Below are 17540 nucleotides of genomic sequence, written 5' to 3' on the forward strand. Positions count from 1 at the left end.
CCAATTCAACTAAGAAAATGCTTTCAGAAAAAGTCCCATTTGCTGGCATAGTATTCGTTTTTCCAGCCTGCATCCTAAGTGGAGTATCCCAGTAATTATCATATTATTATACAATTTTGTTTCCAAAAACTTTCTTCCTTGACATACAGCAATGAGCAGAACCACCTAGACTGCTTTGAATCAGTTTAATTTGATGAAAACTTAACAATCCCCTCAAATTTCAGGTAGTTTTCCCTTTGAGTGTTTGAAATAGTGACTCATATCAATTTATCTTTAAGGTGGAAGGGGGCACATCTCATATTGTTTCACGAAGCTTGTGAATACAAAACTAGAGGAAATGAGTCCCGAAGTAAAAAGTCAGAACCATGACAATAGATCAGAGAAAACATCTTTCCTGAGTTGATGGGCTGAACTTATTGGACCCCCTCATCCCCACCCCCAAGGATGGGTTTGGAGGTGGAGGGGGTTCCCATAGAATTGTAATGGGAGGTGGCGGGCGGAGGGCCCATTGACTTCTTGTCACAATGCAATTTTGTCGGGGCAAGACAGGAGAAAGGTGGCCTTCCTGCCCAGAGACCACTTAAGGTCCGTAAGAGGCCTATTAACTGCCTTTTAAGGGCCTCTTCCCCCCATCATTAGGATTAAGCCTGTGGCCGGAGTTGGGGGGCGGGGGTGGAGAGGTGGCGTCTGCCATGTGGGGAGGTCACCTAGTAAAATAAGGCAACCTCCCTGCGGCTTGAGGGTGGGGGGGGGGGGGGGGGGGGAGCACGGGTGAAGTCCTCCTCCGTGGGCAATCTGTGGCCCACGGAGGGCCACCATATTCAAACAAATCACTTCCTGGAAACTCCTCCCCCTGCACAAAACGCCCATCCTCCCCCAACCCTCGCTGGTGCCTGCCAGACTGGCCCCTGTCACCCTGCCTCACTTACCTGAGGTTCAGGTCTCCAGCGCTGGGCCTGGGCCCAAGGCCTCTGCAGTACTGGCAGTGGTCACTGCTCCCAGTGGAACTGCCGATACTGACCTGCTGGCCCTGCGATTGGCTGGCAGCTCTTGGAGGCGGGATCCCTGTCTTTAAAGGGACAGGGATCCCGGCACTAGGCTGTTAATTGTCCAGGTAATTAACGGCATAGAATCGCGCCGTTGGGGCGGGGGGGGAGCTCCAAATGGTCGAGACGGCGGTCCCCCACCTTTTCGGCCCAGCGCCGGGAGCTCTGCCGTCGGCACAAAATTCAGCCTGATATGTGAAATAGGCTCCTACCACATAAACTGGTGTTTCCAAAGATGTAGACTAATGTAAAAGATCAAGCATTCAATGCTACAGTGATTTCTATGCTGCTGGATGATAAAAACATTTTCTATGGTATGTGACTGATTACAGATTGGGAGCTGTAAACTCTAAAGTTTTGCTCAAGTGTCTTTTATACTCCACTAAAAAGTAAGACATCACAATTACCTACATGAATAGGTATGATTTTCCTGCTTTCTTGCACTCCCATGGCCAGTTAGTGTGGTTAAGTTCCACATTAAACTGTTGCAAAATATTTTATTTTCAGACTAACAATTTTTTTAAAATGATGAGAACACTGGAATTTTTTTATTGTGCTCCCCTTGGAGATGGGCATGGAAGCGGGAGGGCCAACAAAATGGCCATTCCTAATGGTGCTGGGGCCCCCTGCCATTTTGTCCGGGACGGGAAGGTTGAGGACTGCCTTCCTACCCCAGGCCAACTGAGGCCCTTAATGGCCAAATAATGGCCACTTAAGGGCTCTTCCCACCTCCGCTTCAATTTAATTGAAGACGGAGTGGCCTGCCACTGCACGGACAGCCACCAGGTAAAGCCTCGCAGCCTTCTGGCAGGGTTGTGAGGGGGGAGGAATCCCTCTTTTGGGGGCAATCCAGTGCCCGTGGAGGGCCACACTGGCGGTGATCGCTGCCCCACGTGGGAAGAACCCACCCCAACCCTCAACAACCCACCCAACCATGCACCCTGTCGCCGGTGCCTGCCTGACTGACCCTGGTGACCCCGAGCCCACTTACCTCTCCCAGGATCTCTGAACTCTTCTCTGCAGGATCTCTTGCAGTACTGGCAGTGGCCGCAGGGTCACCTGAAGTACCGGCAGTGGCCACTGCTCCCAGTGACGCTGCTGGTACTGCAGAGCTTCCAGCAGCTCTGGAGGCGGCAGCTCTTCCCTAAAAGGAACAGTGTCCCCAATGGTGGGCTGTTAATTGGGTGTCTGTCATGTGATAGCAACAGGGGTCCGACAGAGGGCCAAAGCAGTGTATATCCACTGCCTTCCAGCCCGCCGCTGTGATCCCTGTTGCCGGAATAAAATCCATCCCTAAGACTTAGAAGAATGGGTTACATAACTAATTTATATAATTTTGATTAATCCAAAGCAAAGTTTAAATGATAAGAATTTTATTCCATGTAATTTATAGACTAATTTGACATTGTAAATTATCATAACTGTATGGGAGTCTTAAAAATTGTCAGATTTTGTCAAACTGAAATATTACAATTCTATTCACATACCTTTCTCACCAACAAAAGGCAAGGACCAAGTAAAGACATCCATAAAATTTGGTAGCCAGTAAGGATGGGGAGAACAGTTGAACTGCCGAATGTTCATAACGTTGTTCTCATACTTCAATACTGCAGCTAGAATGAAGTAGAGTGAAATAGTGACAAACAGTTTAGCACACAACCAGCCACTTCTGTAAGTACCATAAGAGCAACTGAAAATAACTTCCTTATGCTAATTTTTGTAGGACTAATCTTGCAGTTAATTAAGTAATAAACATTTATTTAAAAGTTTTCAAGAACCTTCAAAGTGTTTCACAGTCAGTGAAGAACTTTTGAAGTATAAACTTGTTTAAGGCTGGTTAATTTTGTACCTGTGTCCTCTATGCTGATTGTTCAAGTTAAACGTCAATACCTTTTGTTACTTTAAATCTAGCATCATTGTTCTCTCAGTTTGCTTTCCTTCAGTGAAAATAAGTTTAGAATCACCTCTTCCATGCTTCCAGGAGTTCTTTGTAATACATCTGAATCCTTTTTTAAGTGAGGTAGCCAAAATGCACTCCATATTCCAGAACTGACCTTACCATTGATCTGCATGATGCCATTATAACTTGTTTTGAATTGTAATCCAATGTCCGCAAGATCAAATCCAGTACTTCATAACTTATTCATTCACAGGATGTGGGCATCGCTGGCAAGGCCAGCATTTATTGCCCATCCCTAACTGCCCTTAAGACAACTGAGTGGCTTGCTAGGCCATTTCAGAGGGCAGTTAAGAGTCAACCACATTGCTGTCACATGTAGGCCAGACCAGGTAAGGATGGAAGATTTCCTTCGCTAAAGGATATTAGTAAAACAGATGGGTTTTTACTACAATCCGGTAGTGTTATGGTCACCATTACTGATACTCGCTTTTTTAAATTCCAGATTTATTTAATGTACTGAATTTAAAGTTCCCAGCTGCCATGGTCAGATTTGAATACATGTCGCCAAGTCATTAGTCCAAACCCCTGAATTACTCTAATAATAATAAATTAAATAATAAAAACAAGAAATGCTAGAACTACTCAGCAGGTCTGGCAGCATCTGTGGAGAGAGAAGCACAGTTAACGTTTCAGGTCAGTGACTTTTCATCAGAAACACTGTTTCTCTCTCCACAGATGCTGCCAGACCTGTTGAGTAGTTCCAGCATTTCTTGTTTTTATTTCAGATTTCCATCATCTGCAGTATTTTGATTTTATTCCTCTGAATTACTAGTTCAGTAACAGAACCACAATGCTACCATGCCCATCGTTTGTCTTATTGATAACTGCTTCATATTTATCAGATGCTTTAAGTGTATGACCAATGATTGCTCTAAACAATTAAATCATAAATATGGCAGTGTGTGTAGATTTTTGAGCAAAATTATTAATGAGACCATCTTTTCAAAGTTTTGATTAATGTAAGCAATAGTGATGCTCTACATGGTGTATTGAATGGTGGGATGCAAGTTCTGCCCTTCTCATCTGGGCCACTGATCACAGCTCAACAGCTTTGTGGAGAAGTACATGATCTGTCTGTTCAGAACATCTCCATGGAACAATGAAAATCAGAGGAAAAGTCATCACCATTGGCACTGACAAATGTCTCCATAGGCAAAGCTATGGAAATAGATTATCTGATCGTTGCCTTGGTCACAGAAGGTGTTTAGCCTAATATACCAGAAGTACTAAATAAAGGAAGGAAAAATGAGAGCAAAATACTCTAAAATAGTGTTGTATAACAATTTCCACAAATTATTTCAAGAATATGTAAATGAATATCCTCTAAATATGCCATGGATTATGAGTGTAGTAACACCTGACAGGTTCAGCTAAAGATCTTTTGGTGGAGGCATTAATCTATTCAAAATAAATGGCTTAAACGTCTCTGCTAAAAATAGTAGAGAGAGAAATTTCAGATGAAGATGGTAAGCATTCAGCTGTCTGTATCACACAGCAAAATGTCAAGGACATAGCTATTCTGCGAATGCATTTCATGTGACTAGTGACTAATGTTACGACCAACCGCTCCAGTCAAAGCCCCCAAACAAAATATACGATTCTGATTGTGGTGGGAGAAATTCAATCCCGCCCCTCCACAGATCGTCTAATATATCATTTAAAACTTTCTAAATTAAAGAAAGAGCCAGCCAAATTGTAATATCTATTAATCCCCGAATGAGGCTAACCGAACCAGGTGTCTTTAAATCAACAATTAACTGTTTAATTAAAAAAACTAAATTCTTAAACACTATGAAGATATAAACAACATTTAAAATAGAAAAAATTAGAGTCCTTGCAAATTTACAGTCTAATATTGCTTGAAGTCCTCACAGCCATCCTATGGGGAAAAAGGTTCCTTCAACAGTAGAACAGTCTGTAGTCTAATTCCAGCAGTAAGTGATGCTTTCCTTCCTTCAGCGAATTTCAACAATTAACGACTTGCAAACACTTTTTAAATGAATCAATTTGATTTTAGAGTTTTTGAGGGATAAAAGATTATCACAGTCTAAATTCTCTTCCTTCAGCTTAAATGGCTGACAGCTCTTTTTTCAGGTGCTAACAACAGCTATCTGTCTGTGTTCTCTCTTAGAACAAACTGTCTCCAACTAAAAAGCCAGTTCAACATTGAATTGTAACAAATGTATTGGCTGATGCTTAGTCCAAGTGGCTGTATCCAAGGTAACGAGAATGCTCCCTTTGAATTGCAGTCTCCGAATGGCTGTTGTGAGTAACCAGGATGCATTCTTTGAAGCTGGTTGCTTCCCTCTCCATATGCTTGTATCCCACGGCAACCAAAATGCATTTTCTTTTTAACTCCTTGGTGGAGGCTTGCTGGTTCTTAAAGCAGTACAGCTCCTTTTCCAGCCTTAAAGACACACCACATATTTCCCAGAGAGAAAAAAAACTACAGGACCATGACACTAATTCAACTTTATTAAAGGATTACATTCCAGCTGAAAATCACTATTAATATCCTTTAATAACAAATAAACACATATGTTTTCACCAATTTTATATTTGCTATTGTTTACTTTTATATACTGTTTCAGAAGCTGAATGTCTATGACTGAAAAATAGGCTTACTATTAGGTGAAACTCTTCAAAACAGAATAAACAATATTATAAGTTGTATTATATAACTTGTTATGTGATAAAAATTCAGCAGAATACACCAAGCTCATTTGGAAAGCTACCCGTGAATCCACAAATGTAATATAGCATGCAGAATTTTATATTTTCAGTTACTATCTGAACAAACCCTATACTTTTCTGTTTTAAATTATGAAAATTACGAATAATTATTTCCTAAATTTCATTCAGTTATAATCTATGGCAAATAATGAAATTAAACTCACTGGCAATAAAGCTTGGCATATAGAGTTGGGCCCCAATGGAGGTGATATTACTGGGACCCAAAATTCCTCTTGATAGGCCTGTCTGATGCCCACTTTAATAAAATGTTACACATTTTCAAATGTAATAATATTAGTGAGATCATGTAGAAGCTGTGCTATTAGTTATGTTCCCAAAAAATACATATTTCCATTTTGTGATGGATGAGTACTGCAGAGCAAAATGTCAAAGTACATAAGCGAACTTAAAAGGAGTTCTTATGTTAGTCATTTAAAATACACTAAATTATTTTGCTCGTATTCTTGCTGAGGGTGTGCATCTCAATTTATGCTTTGTATAAAGTTATTTTATTTTTAATAACCGTGATTTAAAAAACTAATGTCATCAGTTCAAAATGATCCACCAGTGTTAGTGGTTATCAAGAATCAGGTACAGAAATAAATATAACAGTCTAATATGGCAAGTGTGAAGTCATCCAGTTTGTGTAATATTACTCATTCCTTTGGTGTGTGAACTATTGTAAGATTCACAGGAATACAAGTAATATCTGAAGAATACATGGTTTTTTATTGTAACTTAAACTGGAATATGTATACACACAGCTACTACAGGAGCACACCTACACATGTTTTACTCTGTCGGGCTACACCCACAACTCTCTGGTCATGTGTGACGCAACATCACTTCTTCCAGTAACTCTTCACTTACATAACAGTCTGGGCCTAAGAAAAATAAATCAGAATATTCTCTATATGGTGCGAAACTGGGAACAAAGGGATTTGGTAGTCTAAGTACACAAATCAGTTAAAGCTAGTAGACAGTCATAAAACACAAGGGGCTGAATTACGTATGGGAAAAAACTTATTCTTCAGTTTTATGGATCCTTGGTCAGACCCCAACTTCAGCACTGTGTTCAGTTTTCGGCACTGCTCCGCAGGAAGAAGATACTGGCTTTGGAGAGGGGGTGGTGCAGTTTCACCAAAATGATACTGGGGCTTAGATATTTAAATTAAGAGGTTAGTTTGCAAAAACCTGGCTTGTATTCCTTTGAGTATAGAAATTTCAGGAGTAATGTGACTGAGGTGGACTGTGGATGCTGGGAATCAGAACAAAAACAGGAAATGCTGGAAATACTCAGCTGGTCAGCTAGAATCTGTGGAGAGAGAATGTTTTAGATTGATGACCTTTTGTCTGAACTGTAAAATGTTACAGATATAACAGGATTGAAGCAAGTACAGAGACAGAGAAGGGTTGGAGTTGGGGTGGGGGGGGGGGGGGGGGGGGCACGCATGGAGATGTAAGAACAAAACGGAGTTAATTGGGCATTAATTCTCCACTTAAGGCGCTCAATTGGTAGCGGTACAGCAAGGCCGTCCATGGGCCTTCCCACCACAGACTTAACTGGGGTAGAGGCGGGAAGCTGGCAAGGTCCCTACCCGTCACCATCCCACCCGATTAAATGTTCTCCCCACCTTCAAACTCGCCACACGGAGAGCATAAAATCCAGCCCATAGTCTTTGGGAGCTGTATATTTGTCATTATAAGTGTACAGTGTTGTAAAATTCACATAGCATAAAACGTAACAAGGAAAAGTTGGGAATCAAATATCCACTGACCGTTACAATATTGTTAGTGTTACAACTGAGAGCTTTACAAAGAGATGTGATGAATCATATGAAGCCTGTAAAACTGCTAGTCCATTTTCAGTGCTACATTACAATTAGAATTCTTGGTTCATAATTAATTAATCAGGAAGTGTTTCCAACATTTTCTATCTGTATAATTTTGAAAAGTATTTTCAAAGAATAAGTTATACTATTCATTAGATTTTCTCCTTCACTCTGTGGAATGTTTTATGCTTTATTCCCAACAGTGACCAGATTGATGAAATTAAGTTGAAATTAAACATATTTAGGAATTGGTTTCTAGTTTTATTATTTTGTTTATATGAAAAGCACTTATGCAATTCTTGAGAACCGTGGTGAGGACCTATCGGGTTGTACAATCCAAAGCTGATGAATTGATAGGACACAATTTGCTACCGTAGAGCATCTAACACTTTTGCCATTAGTTAGACTTGCTCTTACATGTTTAGATTTTAAAACATTTTTATGTCAAGTTGCTGAAAGTACGAGCTGATAACATCACAGCATCTGGTGTCTCAGTGGACAGGGCAAGCAACTGTGCATCTCCTTATCCAATCAAATTGAACAACTGTGAAATTATCAGTGCAAAGACTGAGAAGGAAGTATAAATTCGAGTGGGTATATTCAATGCCAAATCAAGTACAGAAAGATAAATGATGAGGGGAAAAGAAGAATTATATTAAGAGAGAGAAAAAAGAAACAGAAAGAAAAAGTTAAAAAAAATTACATTTTAAAATCTCATACAATAATTGAAATCCGAAGGAATGAGACTCCATATTTGTAAAAGTTAATTATCAGTTCCAGAGAGGTTGTTTGACAGTAATTAAAATGTATCACGTGCTTGGATGAAAAAAGACAAGACTTTAGTTTGTATCTGCCATGCCAATACAGCAACTTCATGCCATTCAATGCATTTCAATGGTGAAGCTAATGGTGGAGCTGCGCATCTTAGACAGCAACTTTTGGATTTCTGCATTTAACCACACATCTACTCATGCTCCAGAAGTTACTGTATCATTTGTGCATAAATAACAGTGAGTGCCATTAGCTTCGCCACCCTTTTGACAGCAAATTCTGTGCCGTTATACATAGACACAGTTGAAATGAGATTGCTGATGCATTCTGGCTTAATAACTGTGTTAATTCAGCTTCTCACATGATTGGACTCAGTAATAATTCCCTGCAAGTACCCTAACGATGTGACCACTAATCAATTTTTATACAAAATTACTCCATATATCAACAAAAATGAGAAGACAGCTGGAATAGATTCTTTTTGAGTGATTCAGTGATGAAACAGCTAAGTTGCAGACCTTACAAGGCGAATGTATTGTAATTCTGACAAAATAATTCAGATGAAACAACAGCCTGTCATGGAATCATACCTCTCATCCACCATCCCAGACTTTTCCACCAACATCCCTCAGTATGTCTTAACCCACCTGCAGGATGCGAAGTGGCGGTACAGAGGTTTACAGTCAGGAGTGATGGTCATAAACTGTACACATATGGCAATCATGACACTTTCAGATTAACCAGCACTATTTGTCAATAGAAAAGGATTCCACACCATCAGTGTTCAGCTGATATGCAATCACCAGAAGCCTTTCATGCATGGCTGTTCAAGATATTCTCGAAGCTGATATGATGCCATCTTAATGCACCAGCTACATCTCCCACAGATCTTCGCAGGTCCAAACAGATTCAGCGGATGGCTCCTTGGACGTGCCTGATGGTATGAGTGAGCAGCCTTACCACTGCAGCAGGAATGATACAACCAGAGCCACCTAAGCACAAGTGCAGTCATAGAGCAAGTCTTGGGGAGCTGATGATGTGATTCAGGTGCCTGGATAGATCTGGGGCTCCCTTCAGTATTTAGCATCAAGGGTGTTCAATGTGGTAGTGGTCTGCTGGGCCTTGCAGAATATAACACTGCAAAGTGCATTGGAGCTGCAAGAGGAGGCATATGATGACTGCTCTGTATCCTCAGAGGAGGAGCATCAGCAGGAGGAACAAGATGACAAGGAGCTTGATGGGGCTAATGTGCCTGCAGCTGAACACCAGCTGCCAGAGAAGGCTGTGACGGACTCATACATATAAGGATCAGGTAAGATGAGCATGTGAATCCATATGGCATACCAATGCTGCCCACCGCCAAAAACACAAATCATTCCCGGTCAATAACCCCTTCTTCTCATTCACAGCCTTTGGTCGTCTTCTACTCTGGGCATACCTTCTCCTCAAGGCTGGTGGCCATTTGAAAGGTGGGAGGCAACATGGAGATGACTGGACATTGCAGGGTGGAGGGCGCAAGGGACGAGAAGTAATAGTGCCATTTCCATGTCCCCTTTCTCTATTTTCCCTCTCATGGCCCACCTGTACTTCCTGGCTAGCCAAGAGCTGCACTTTGCGAGGTGCTGAATGGTCAAGGCAAGGCTTTCCTCTATCCTATTTAAAGTAGCAGACTGAGCGTACAGGTCATTGGTCAGGGCAAGCAGGTACTCTGTTGCCTGCATGTCTGATTCTCCATGCAAGTGGTCACTCTTTCATGGAGGTGCCTCGAGAGAGAGCAGTGAGTGGAGTTGCAAGATGTATATTTCTGAGGTGTGCTGAGCAGGAGAATACTTGGGAATTCAGAGCGTGGAGGTTGGCACTTGAAGGTGGGATGCCACTCACCTTTCCTTCCCTCATGAGATCATTGAACCCCCTATGGCACTGAATCCAGCTGCAAGGCACCACACACCTACTGCTCACTTCATCAACCATTTCTAGTCACACCTGCTTCATTTGAGAGGCGGCCTCATCTCCCATCCATGAGGAATGATACTTCTCTTCGGGCCCGCACAGCCTGCAACATGACCTCTGGGGAAGCATCAGAGAACTGGCGGTGGCGGGGAGGTGGTTGGGGCAGCCTTCTCACATTATGCCTCCTTCACTTGGTTACTGTATGCTTGGCATGAGACCTGCAAAGGAGCCATTCTGACCCATATTTTAAACAGAGATCCTTCAATTGACAGCTGCAAGTCCTCATCCTGCCCACACCCTGTGATCGGTCAGGAAATCCGGAAGCTAGATGCTCATGCCATGGCTGAGTTAAGCATCCCCAGGAAAGCCTGCTCACTCACAATCGAGTTCCCGATCTGCTGCCGGCCCCTGCACTGTGAGTGAGTCACTTCATTAAAATACTGCCCTGATCTCTGTGTGTAATGATTGGTGAATTGAGCTGTGAACTCTCAGTGAAAATATAGTTGTGTACTCTGCTTGATCTATGCTATTATGTTGGCTGTGTACCAAAAGAAGAATCATAGAATCTTGTAGCACAGAAGGAGGCTATTCAACCCATCATGCTTGTGCCGGCACTTTGAAAGAGCTATCCAACTTAGCTGCACAAAAAATAAACTTTTTTTTTCACTGAAGATAAGATATTCATACCAGGGATTGGAAAAGGACCAGAATTCTTTGATCAGCTTGTAAGCACAGAATTTAAAGTTCTTTCATGATTTATGCAGTGTATCTCCGAACAGCAGGTTTCTGAGCAGCACAAAAGGACCTCTGAGAATAAGTCACCCGATTGCTCTCTCGGATGGGAATATTGTGTGACATAGGAAACGGAAGAAAGTTATGAAAAGAAAAAGAAATACATATCAGGCTGCAGTATTTTCTGGATATTTAACCTCAGTAATTTTAACAATAGTCCCAAAATTGCTGCTGCGTGGAGTCTAACTAATCTGGATCATCAAGTACGATATCAGCCCCTTGAAACTATGCATTCTCAACTTTCTGAAAATTGTATGGCCAAAAAATTGGGAAGATCATAAATTTAATGTGCTAATCTTCCTGCTTGAACCGCCAATCTGTGATACAGCTGAGTGATATGCCACACCAGCCAACGGAGTCTCAGGCCCTGATATTATCTCTGATGCATGTTCGGCATGGTGGAGGAGGCAAACCCCGAAGTTTTCTGCTCAACAGCCAGTCTGACTGACAGGCTGGCTGCTTGTCGGGCAGGAAAGCCTGCAGCAGAAGGATGCAGCGGAGCAGCAGGTAGGGGGTATAATGGGTGAGGGGGGAAGAGATCCGGGAAGGGGGGATGGTGGTTGCGAGGGTAGAACATGGTGGAGAGGGAGAGCAGATGGTGGCCAGAGGGGATCCAATCATGGTGTTGGTGAGGAGCGGTTGAGGTGTTGGTTGGGGTGGCTGGAATGTGGTGTTGGGGTAGAAGATAGGGGTGGGAGGGGGGTTTATCATGGGGATGAGAGTGGACAGATAATGGTGGGGTCTGCAGCTTACAGGTAAGCTTGTTGGGCTTAGAAGAAACAATCTTGCTCCTCCTGGCCCACAAGCAGTGCTGCAAAGGCACTTCCCTTTGGGTGCAACGTTCCTCAATTTCTTTTATCTGCAGGCTTTCCTGAGGCTTGGAAACCTAACCAACTGTGGTTAAAAATAGAAACCCTGTTAAGACGGAGGCACACAGCCTCCTTAAAGATTTCCACTACCGACCTGTCTCCTACGAGAGGATTGGGCCCCCAGCCATTCCTCCTTCCCCCACTTCCCCCATACCACCACCGGCCCCGCCTCTGTTTAAATTGCTTTGAGGTAGGTTGTGTCACCCCCCCGCACCCCCTTCCCCCCACCTCCTCCCACCGGCATCCACCTACCCCTGTGTAGGGGCCCTAACAACCCCACTGCCTTGTGGGCATCTCGGGAGAGACCAAGGCTAAGGGAGTAAACCCTAACAGAAAATCCGCAGCGGAACGCCAAAGGCGGTTCATGTGTCACCTTTGGCATGTTTCCGCCAGTTCCTGCAGCCATACTGGTGCCAAACGTCGTGCTCTGCGCTCCTTTGGACCCCACCAGGAAGGCCGAGAGGGGGGTTTTGACGCTTGGGCAACTCACAACCTCCATACATCTGCCCAGGCATGCGCCATGGAGAGGTCACTCCATAGTCGCCTCACAGCGACCAAATCAACATGGAAGGCAGCAGTTATGGGTTATAAGTTCAGCTCAATTCGCGTAGACATTGGGCGCCACGGGTTGCCTTTGTCGTTGGGAGAGGTCATCGCATCTCACTGGACAGCTACCGCCCACCTCAAACCAGGCAGCCCCCGGTCAGTAAGGTTCTTTCCCGCCATAGTCCACCTGCTTCAATGGGTGCTTGGAGCTCAGGGTCATTGCCCGACAAGTGGACTGTAACACCGCACCAAACAGCACGACCAAAAAAGGAAAGAAGGTACCAGCCCTTCGTTTTACAAGCTGGAACGTCAGAACTATGTGTCCTGGCCTGTCGGAAGACCTTACACAAATCAACGATTCTCGGAAGACCGCCATCATTAACAACAAGCTCAGTAGATTCAATGTGGACATTGCAGCACTCGCCTCCCTGCGAGCGGATCTCTAACAGAGCAAGACTACACCTTCTTCTGGCAGGGTAGGGATCCTGAAGAACCAAGACAGCATGGAGTGGGCTTCACCATCAGAAACTCTTTGCTTAGCATGATAGAGCCACCCTCAAATGGCTCGGAACGCATACTGTCCATCCGACTGTTCACCGCCTCTGGTCCAGTACACCTACTCAGCATCTATGCTCCAACACTCTGCTCCCGACCTGAAGCTAAAGACCAGTTCTACGAGGAACTCCATAATATCATTAGTAGCATCCCCAACACCGAACACCTGTTCCTGCTGGGGCACTTTAATGCCAGGGTTGGGGCCGATCATGACTCATGGCCCTCCTGCCTTGGGCGCTATGGCATTGGTAGGATGAATGAGAATGGACAGAGACTGCTGGAGTTGTGTACCTATCATAACCTCTGCATCACCAACTCATTCTTTCACACTAAACCCTGTCACCAGGTTTCTTGGAGGCACCCAAGATCACGTCGTTGGCACCAGCTGGACCTCATCGTCACAAGGTGAGCCTCTTTAAACAGCGTTCAATTCACATGCAGCTTCCACAGTGCAGACTGCGACATCAACCACTCCCTGGTGTGCAGCAAGGTTAGCCTCAAACCAAAGAAGCTGCATCACTCCAAGCAGAAGGGCCGCCCGCGCATCAACACTAACAGAATTTCTCATCCACAGCTGTTATGTAAGTTTCTAAATTCACTTGAAAAAGCCCTTCAAAACACTCCCACAGGGGATGCAGAGACCAAGTGGGCCCACATCAGAGACGCCATCTATGACTCAGCAATGACCACCTATGGCAAACGTGTGAAGCAGAATGCAGACTGGTTTCAATCTCACATTGAAGAGCTGGAACCTGTCATAGCCGCTAAGCGCATTGCACTGCTGAACTACAAGAAAGACCCCAGCGAGTTAACATCCGTAGCACTTAAAGCAGCCAGAAGCGCTGCACAAAGAATAGCCAGGCGCTGCGCAAATGACTACTGGCAACACCTATGCAGTCGCATTCAGCTGGCCTCCGACACCGGAAACATCAGAGGAATGTATGATGGCATTAAGAGAGCTTTTAGGCCAACCATCAAGAAGATTGCCCCCCTCAAATCTAAATCAGGGGACACAATCACTGACCAACGCAAACAAATGGACCACTGGGTGGAACACTACCTAGAACTGTACTCCAGGGAAAATGCTGTCACTGAGACCGCCCTCAATGCAGCCCAGTCTCTGCCAGTCATGGATGAGCTGGACGTACAGCCAACAAAATCGGAACTCAGTGATGCCATTGATTCTCTAGCCAGCGGAAAAGCTCCTGGGAAGGACGGCATTACCCCTGAAATCAAGAGTGCCAAGCCTGCGTTCAGCACTGTACGAACTGCTTTGCCTGTGCTGGGACGAGGGAGCAGTACCACAGGACATGCACGATGCCAATATCATCACCCTCTATAAGAACAAGGGTGACCTCGGTGACTGCAACAACTACCGTGGAATCTCCCTGCTCAGCATAGTGGGGAAATTCTTCGCTCGAGTCACTTTAAACAGGCTCCAGAAGCTGGCTGAGCGTGTCGATCCTGAGGCACAGTGTGGCTTTCGAGCAGAGAGATCCACCATTGACATGCTTTTCTCCCTTCGCCAGATACAGGAGAAATGCCGTGAACAACAGATGTCCCTCAACGTTGCTTTCATTGATCTCACCAAAGCCTTTGACCTCGTCAGCAGACGTGGTCTCTTCAGACTACTAGAAAAGATTGGATGCCCACCAAAGCTACGAAGTGTCATCACTTCATTCCATGACAATATGAAAGGCACAATTCAACATAGCGGTGCCTCATCAGACCCCTTTCCTATCCTGAGTGGCGTGAAACAGGGCTGTGTTCTCGCACCTACACTGTTTGGGATCTTCTTCCCGCTGCTGCTCTCACATGCGCTCAAGTCTTCAGAAGAAGGAATTTTCCTCCACAAAAGATCAGGTGGCAGGTTGTTCAACCTTGCCCAACCAAGAGCGAAGACCAAAGTACGGTAAGTCCTCATCAGGGAACTCCTTTTTGCTGAAGATGCTGCATTAACATCTCACACTGAAGCGTTTCTGCAGAGACTCATTGACAGGATTGCGGCTGCCTGCACCGAATTTGGCCTAACCGTCAGCCTCAAGAAAATGAATCATGGGACAGGACATCAGAAATGCCCCACCCATAAATATCGGAGATGACACTCTGGAAGTGGTTCAAGAGTTCACCTACCTAGGCTCAACAATCACCAGTAACCTGTCTCTCGATGCAGAATTCAACAAGCGCATCGGAAAGGCTTCCTCTGCTATGTCCAGACTGGCCAAGAGAGTGTGGGAAAATGATGCATTGACACAGAACATAAAAGTCCAAGTGTATCAAGCCTGTGTCCTCAGTACCTTGCTCTATGGCAGCGAGGCCTGGACAACGTACGTCAGCCAAGAGCGACGTCTCAATTCATTCCATCTTCGCTGCCTCTGGAGAATCAGGTGGCAGGACCGTACTACCAACACAGAAGTCCTCGAGGCGGCCAACATCCCCAGCATATACACCCTACTAAGCCAGCGGCATCTGAGATGGCTTGGCCATGTGAACCGCATGGAAGATGGCAGGATCCCCAAGGACACATTGTACAGCGAGCTCGTCACTGGTATCAGACCCACCTGCCGTCCTTGTCTCCGCTTTAAAGACATCTGTAAACGTGACATGAAGTCCTGTGACATTGATCACAAGTCGTGGGAGTCAGTTGCCAGCGATCGCCAGGGCAACCATAAAGGCGGGACTAAAGTGTGGCGAGTCGAAGAGACTTAGCAGTTGGCAGGAAAAAAGACAGAAGCGCAAGGAGAGAGCCAACTGTGTAACAGCCCTGACAACCAATTTTATTTGCAGCACCTGTGGAAGAGTCTGTCACTCTAGAATTGGCCTTTATAGCCACTCCAGGCGCTGCTTCACAAACCACTGACCACCTCCAGGCGCATACCCATTGTCTCTCAAGACAAGGAGGCCAAGAGAGGTTGTGTCAATGTTTCAGATTTTTAACTTTTTAACCTCCCACCTGCACCAAACTCTGTGTAGGTTAAAATTACCTATTCAGTTTTAGGGTTGATATTTTCAAAGCATTCAGTCAGAGGTGGAGCACATCAAAAATTACCAGTCAATTATCTGTAGAAATCGCATTAAAGAGACATTAGATTTATCTTTGAAATCTGAATGCATTAAAGCCAATGTTGAAATAAAACATATCAAATGCATATTAAAGCAATTTCTAAGGAATGCATTTCCATTAGCAATACATCAGATTCTATCAAGTGTTATCGAACTGTGACTCCCATTTCAAAATGCAAGCAAGGACTGATATTTGACAAAAAAAAATGAAATCATAGAGAAATGCTGGTCAGTTGCTGCAATTTCATTTCTTTTGCAGAAACATGCTCCTAACTAATCTTATCATCTGAAGTATTGATCTCTATCACATGGAAGGTCTATTTTATAGTGAGCTGGAGAATGTAATTACATCACTACATTCTTAAGCCAGTATAGCTTGTAATCCACCTTAAGGCAACAACCAGGGTGTTACTATAAACCACTCCATCCCAAAGGCCACTGTTCATCATGATAATCATTCCCCTGATATTTAGTAAGAAGTAGGAGATGTAGAATGACTGCCAATTGTGGACCAAGCAGAGTGGGTTTAAGGATAATGAGATTGTGAGGATATAATGAGATAATTGATGATTACCCATATAATCATCAATCCATAGACTTCAAAAAAGAATAAACTTTAACCTGAAAGGTAATTAAACATAATGTTATCATTGGGATTTTCAAGTATTGCTGCTGTAACAAAACAAGACCAATCTCATTCAAATTATGAACTTCAATGTTAGCAAAGCCAAGATATCAGAAATTCACAATCCAGTGCTCCCAGCAGAGAGCTAGGCTTGTTTAATATAGGTTCAACAGAGAACTGCAACATTAATGCAGATTTCCTGACTACCTTTGAACACAGCTTCCCAAGGGGACAGCATCATAGAGGTGTATAGCAATGAAATAGGCCATTCTGTCCATCAGACCTGCACTGTTCTCTTTCTTCACATGAGCAGCCTACTCCAATTGCTCTTAATTACTCATTCTACATATCATTTAATATTCCTCTTTTAAGCAACTGACTAACTCTCTTTCAAAATAAATTATGAGCTCCTACAACAGGGTTTCTGAGTATCCCTTTTTGAACCTCGGGAAAAAAAAATCACACAAGCTGCACTGTGATGCCTGTCGTCTGCAACTGTTCAACTTCTCAGTGAACTGCCAAGTCTTGTCCTTTTTCTATTTACACTAGATCCTTCTCAGAAACCACATCCCATAGAAGAAATTACCTCAGAGGAGCAGAAGCCATGGTCATGTGCTCTATCACTCCCAAGCACCATCACAGGCACTGGCTGGGTTCCAGAATGAGTTAGATGGTTCTGCACATGGTGAAACCTCCGGCACTAGTGAGCAGCAAAAGGTACTGATGCCAGTGACTGCTAAGGAAACAGTTCACCAAAGGGTGTAGTCCTCTCACAGCTGTGCTGAGCAGGACAGGGAA

At 44.0% G+C, this 17540-nt stretch overlaps 1 protein-coding gene across 1 annotated transcript in view; it reads right to left on the minus strand.

Moving 5' to 3' along the window:
* LOC137375885 (protein phosphatase 3 catalytic subunit alpha-like) overlaps positions 1–17540 on the minus strand; it is a 567998-nt gene that overhangs the window by 63005 nt on the left and 487453 nt on the right. The window contains exon 11 of the mRNA XM_068043519.1: positions 2534–2659. Within this exon, the coding sequence (XP_067899620.1) occupies positions 2534–2659 (126 nt within the window). The remainder of the gene's footprint in view (positions 1–2533; positions 2660–17540) is intronic.

Source organism: Heterodontus francisci, chromosome 12 (assembly GCF_036365525.1).
Source record: "Heterodontus francisci isolate sHetFra1 chromosome 12, sHetFra1.hap1, whole genome shotgun sequence".
Lineage (NCBI taxonomy): Eukaryota > Metazoa > Chordata > Chondrichthyes > Heterodontiformes > Heterodontidae > Heterodontus > Heterodontus francisci.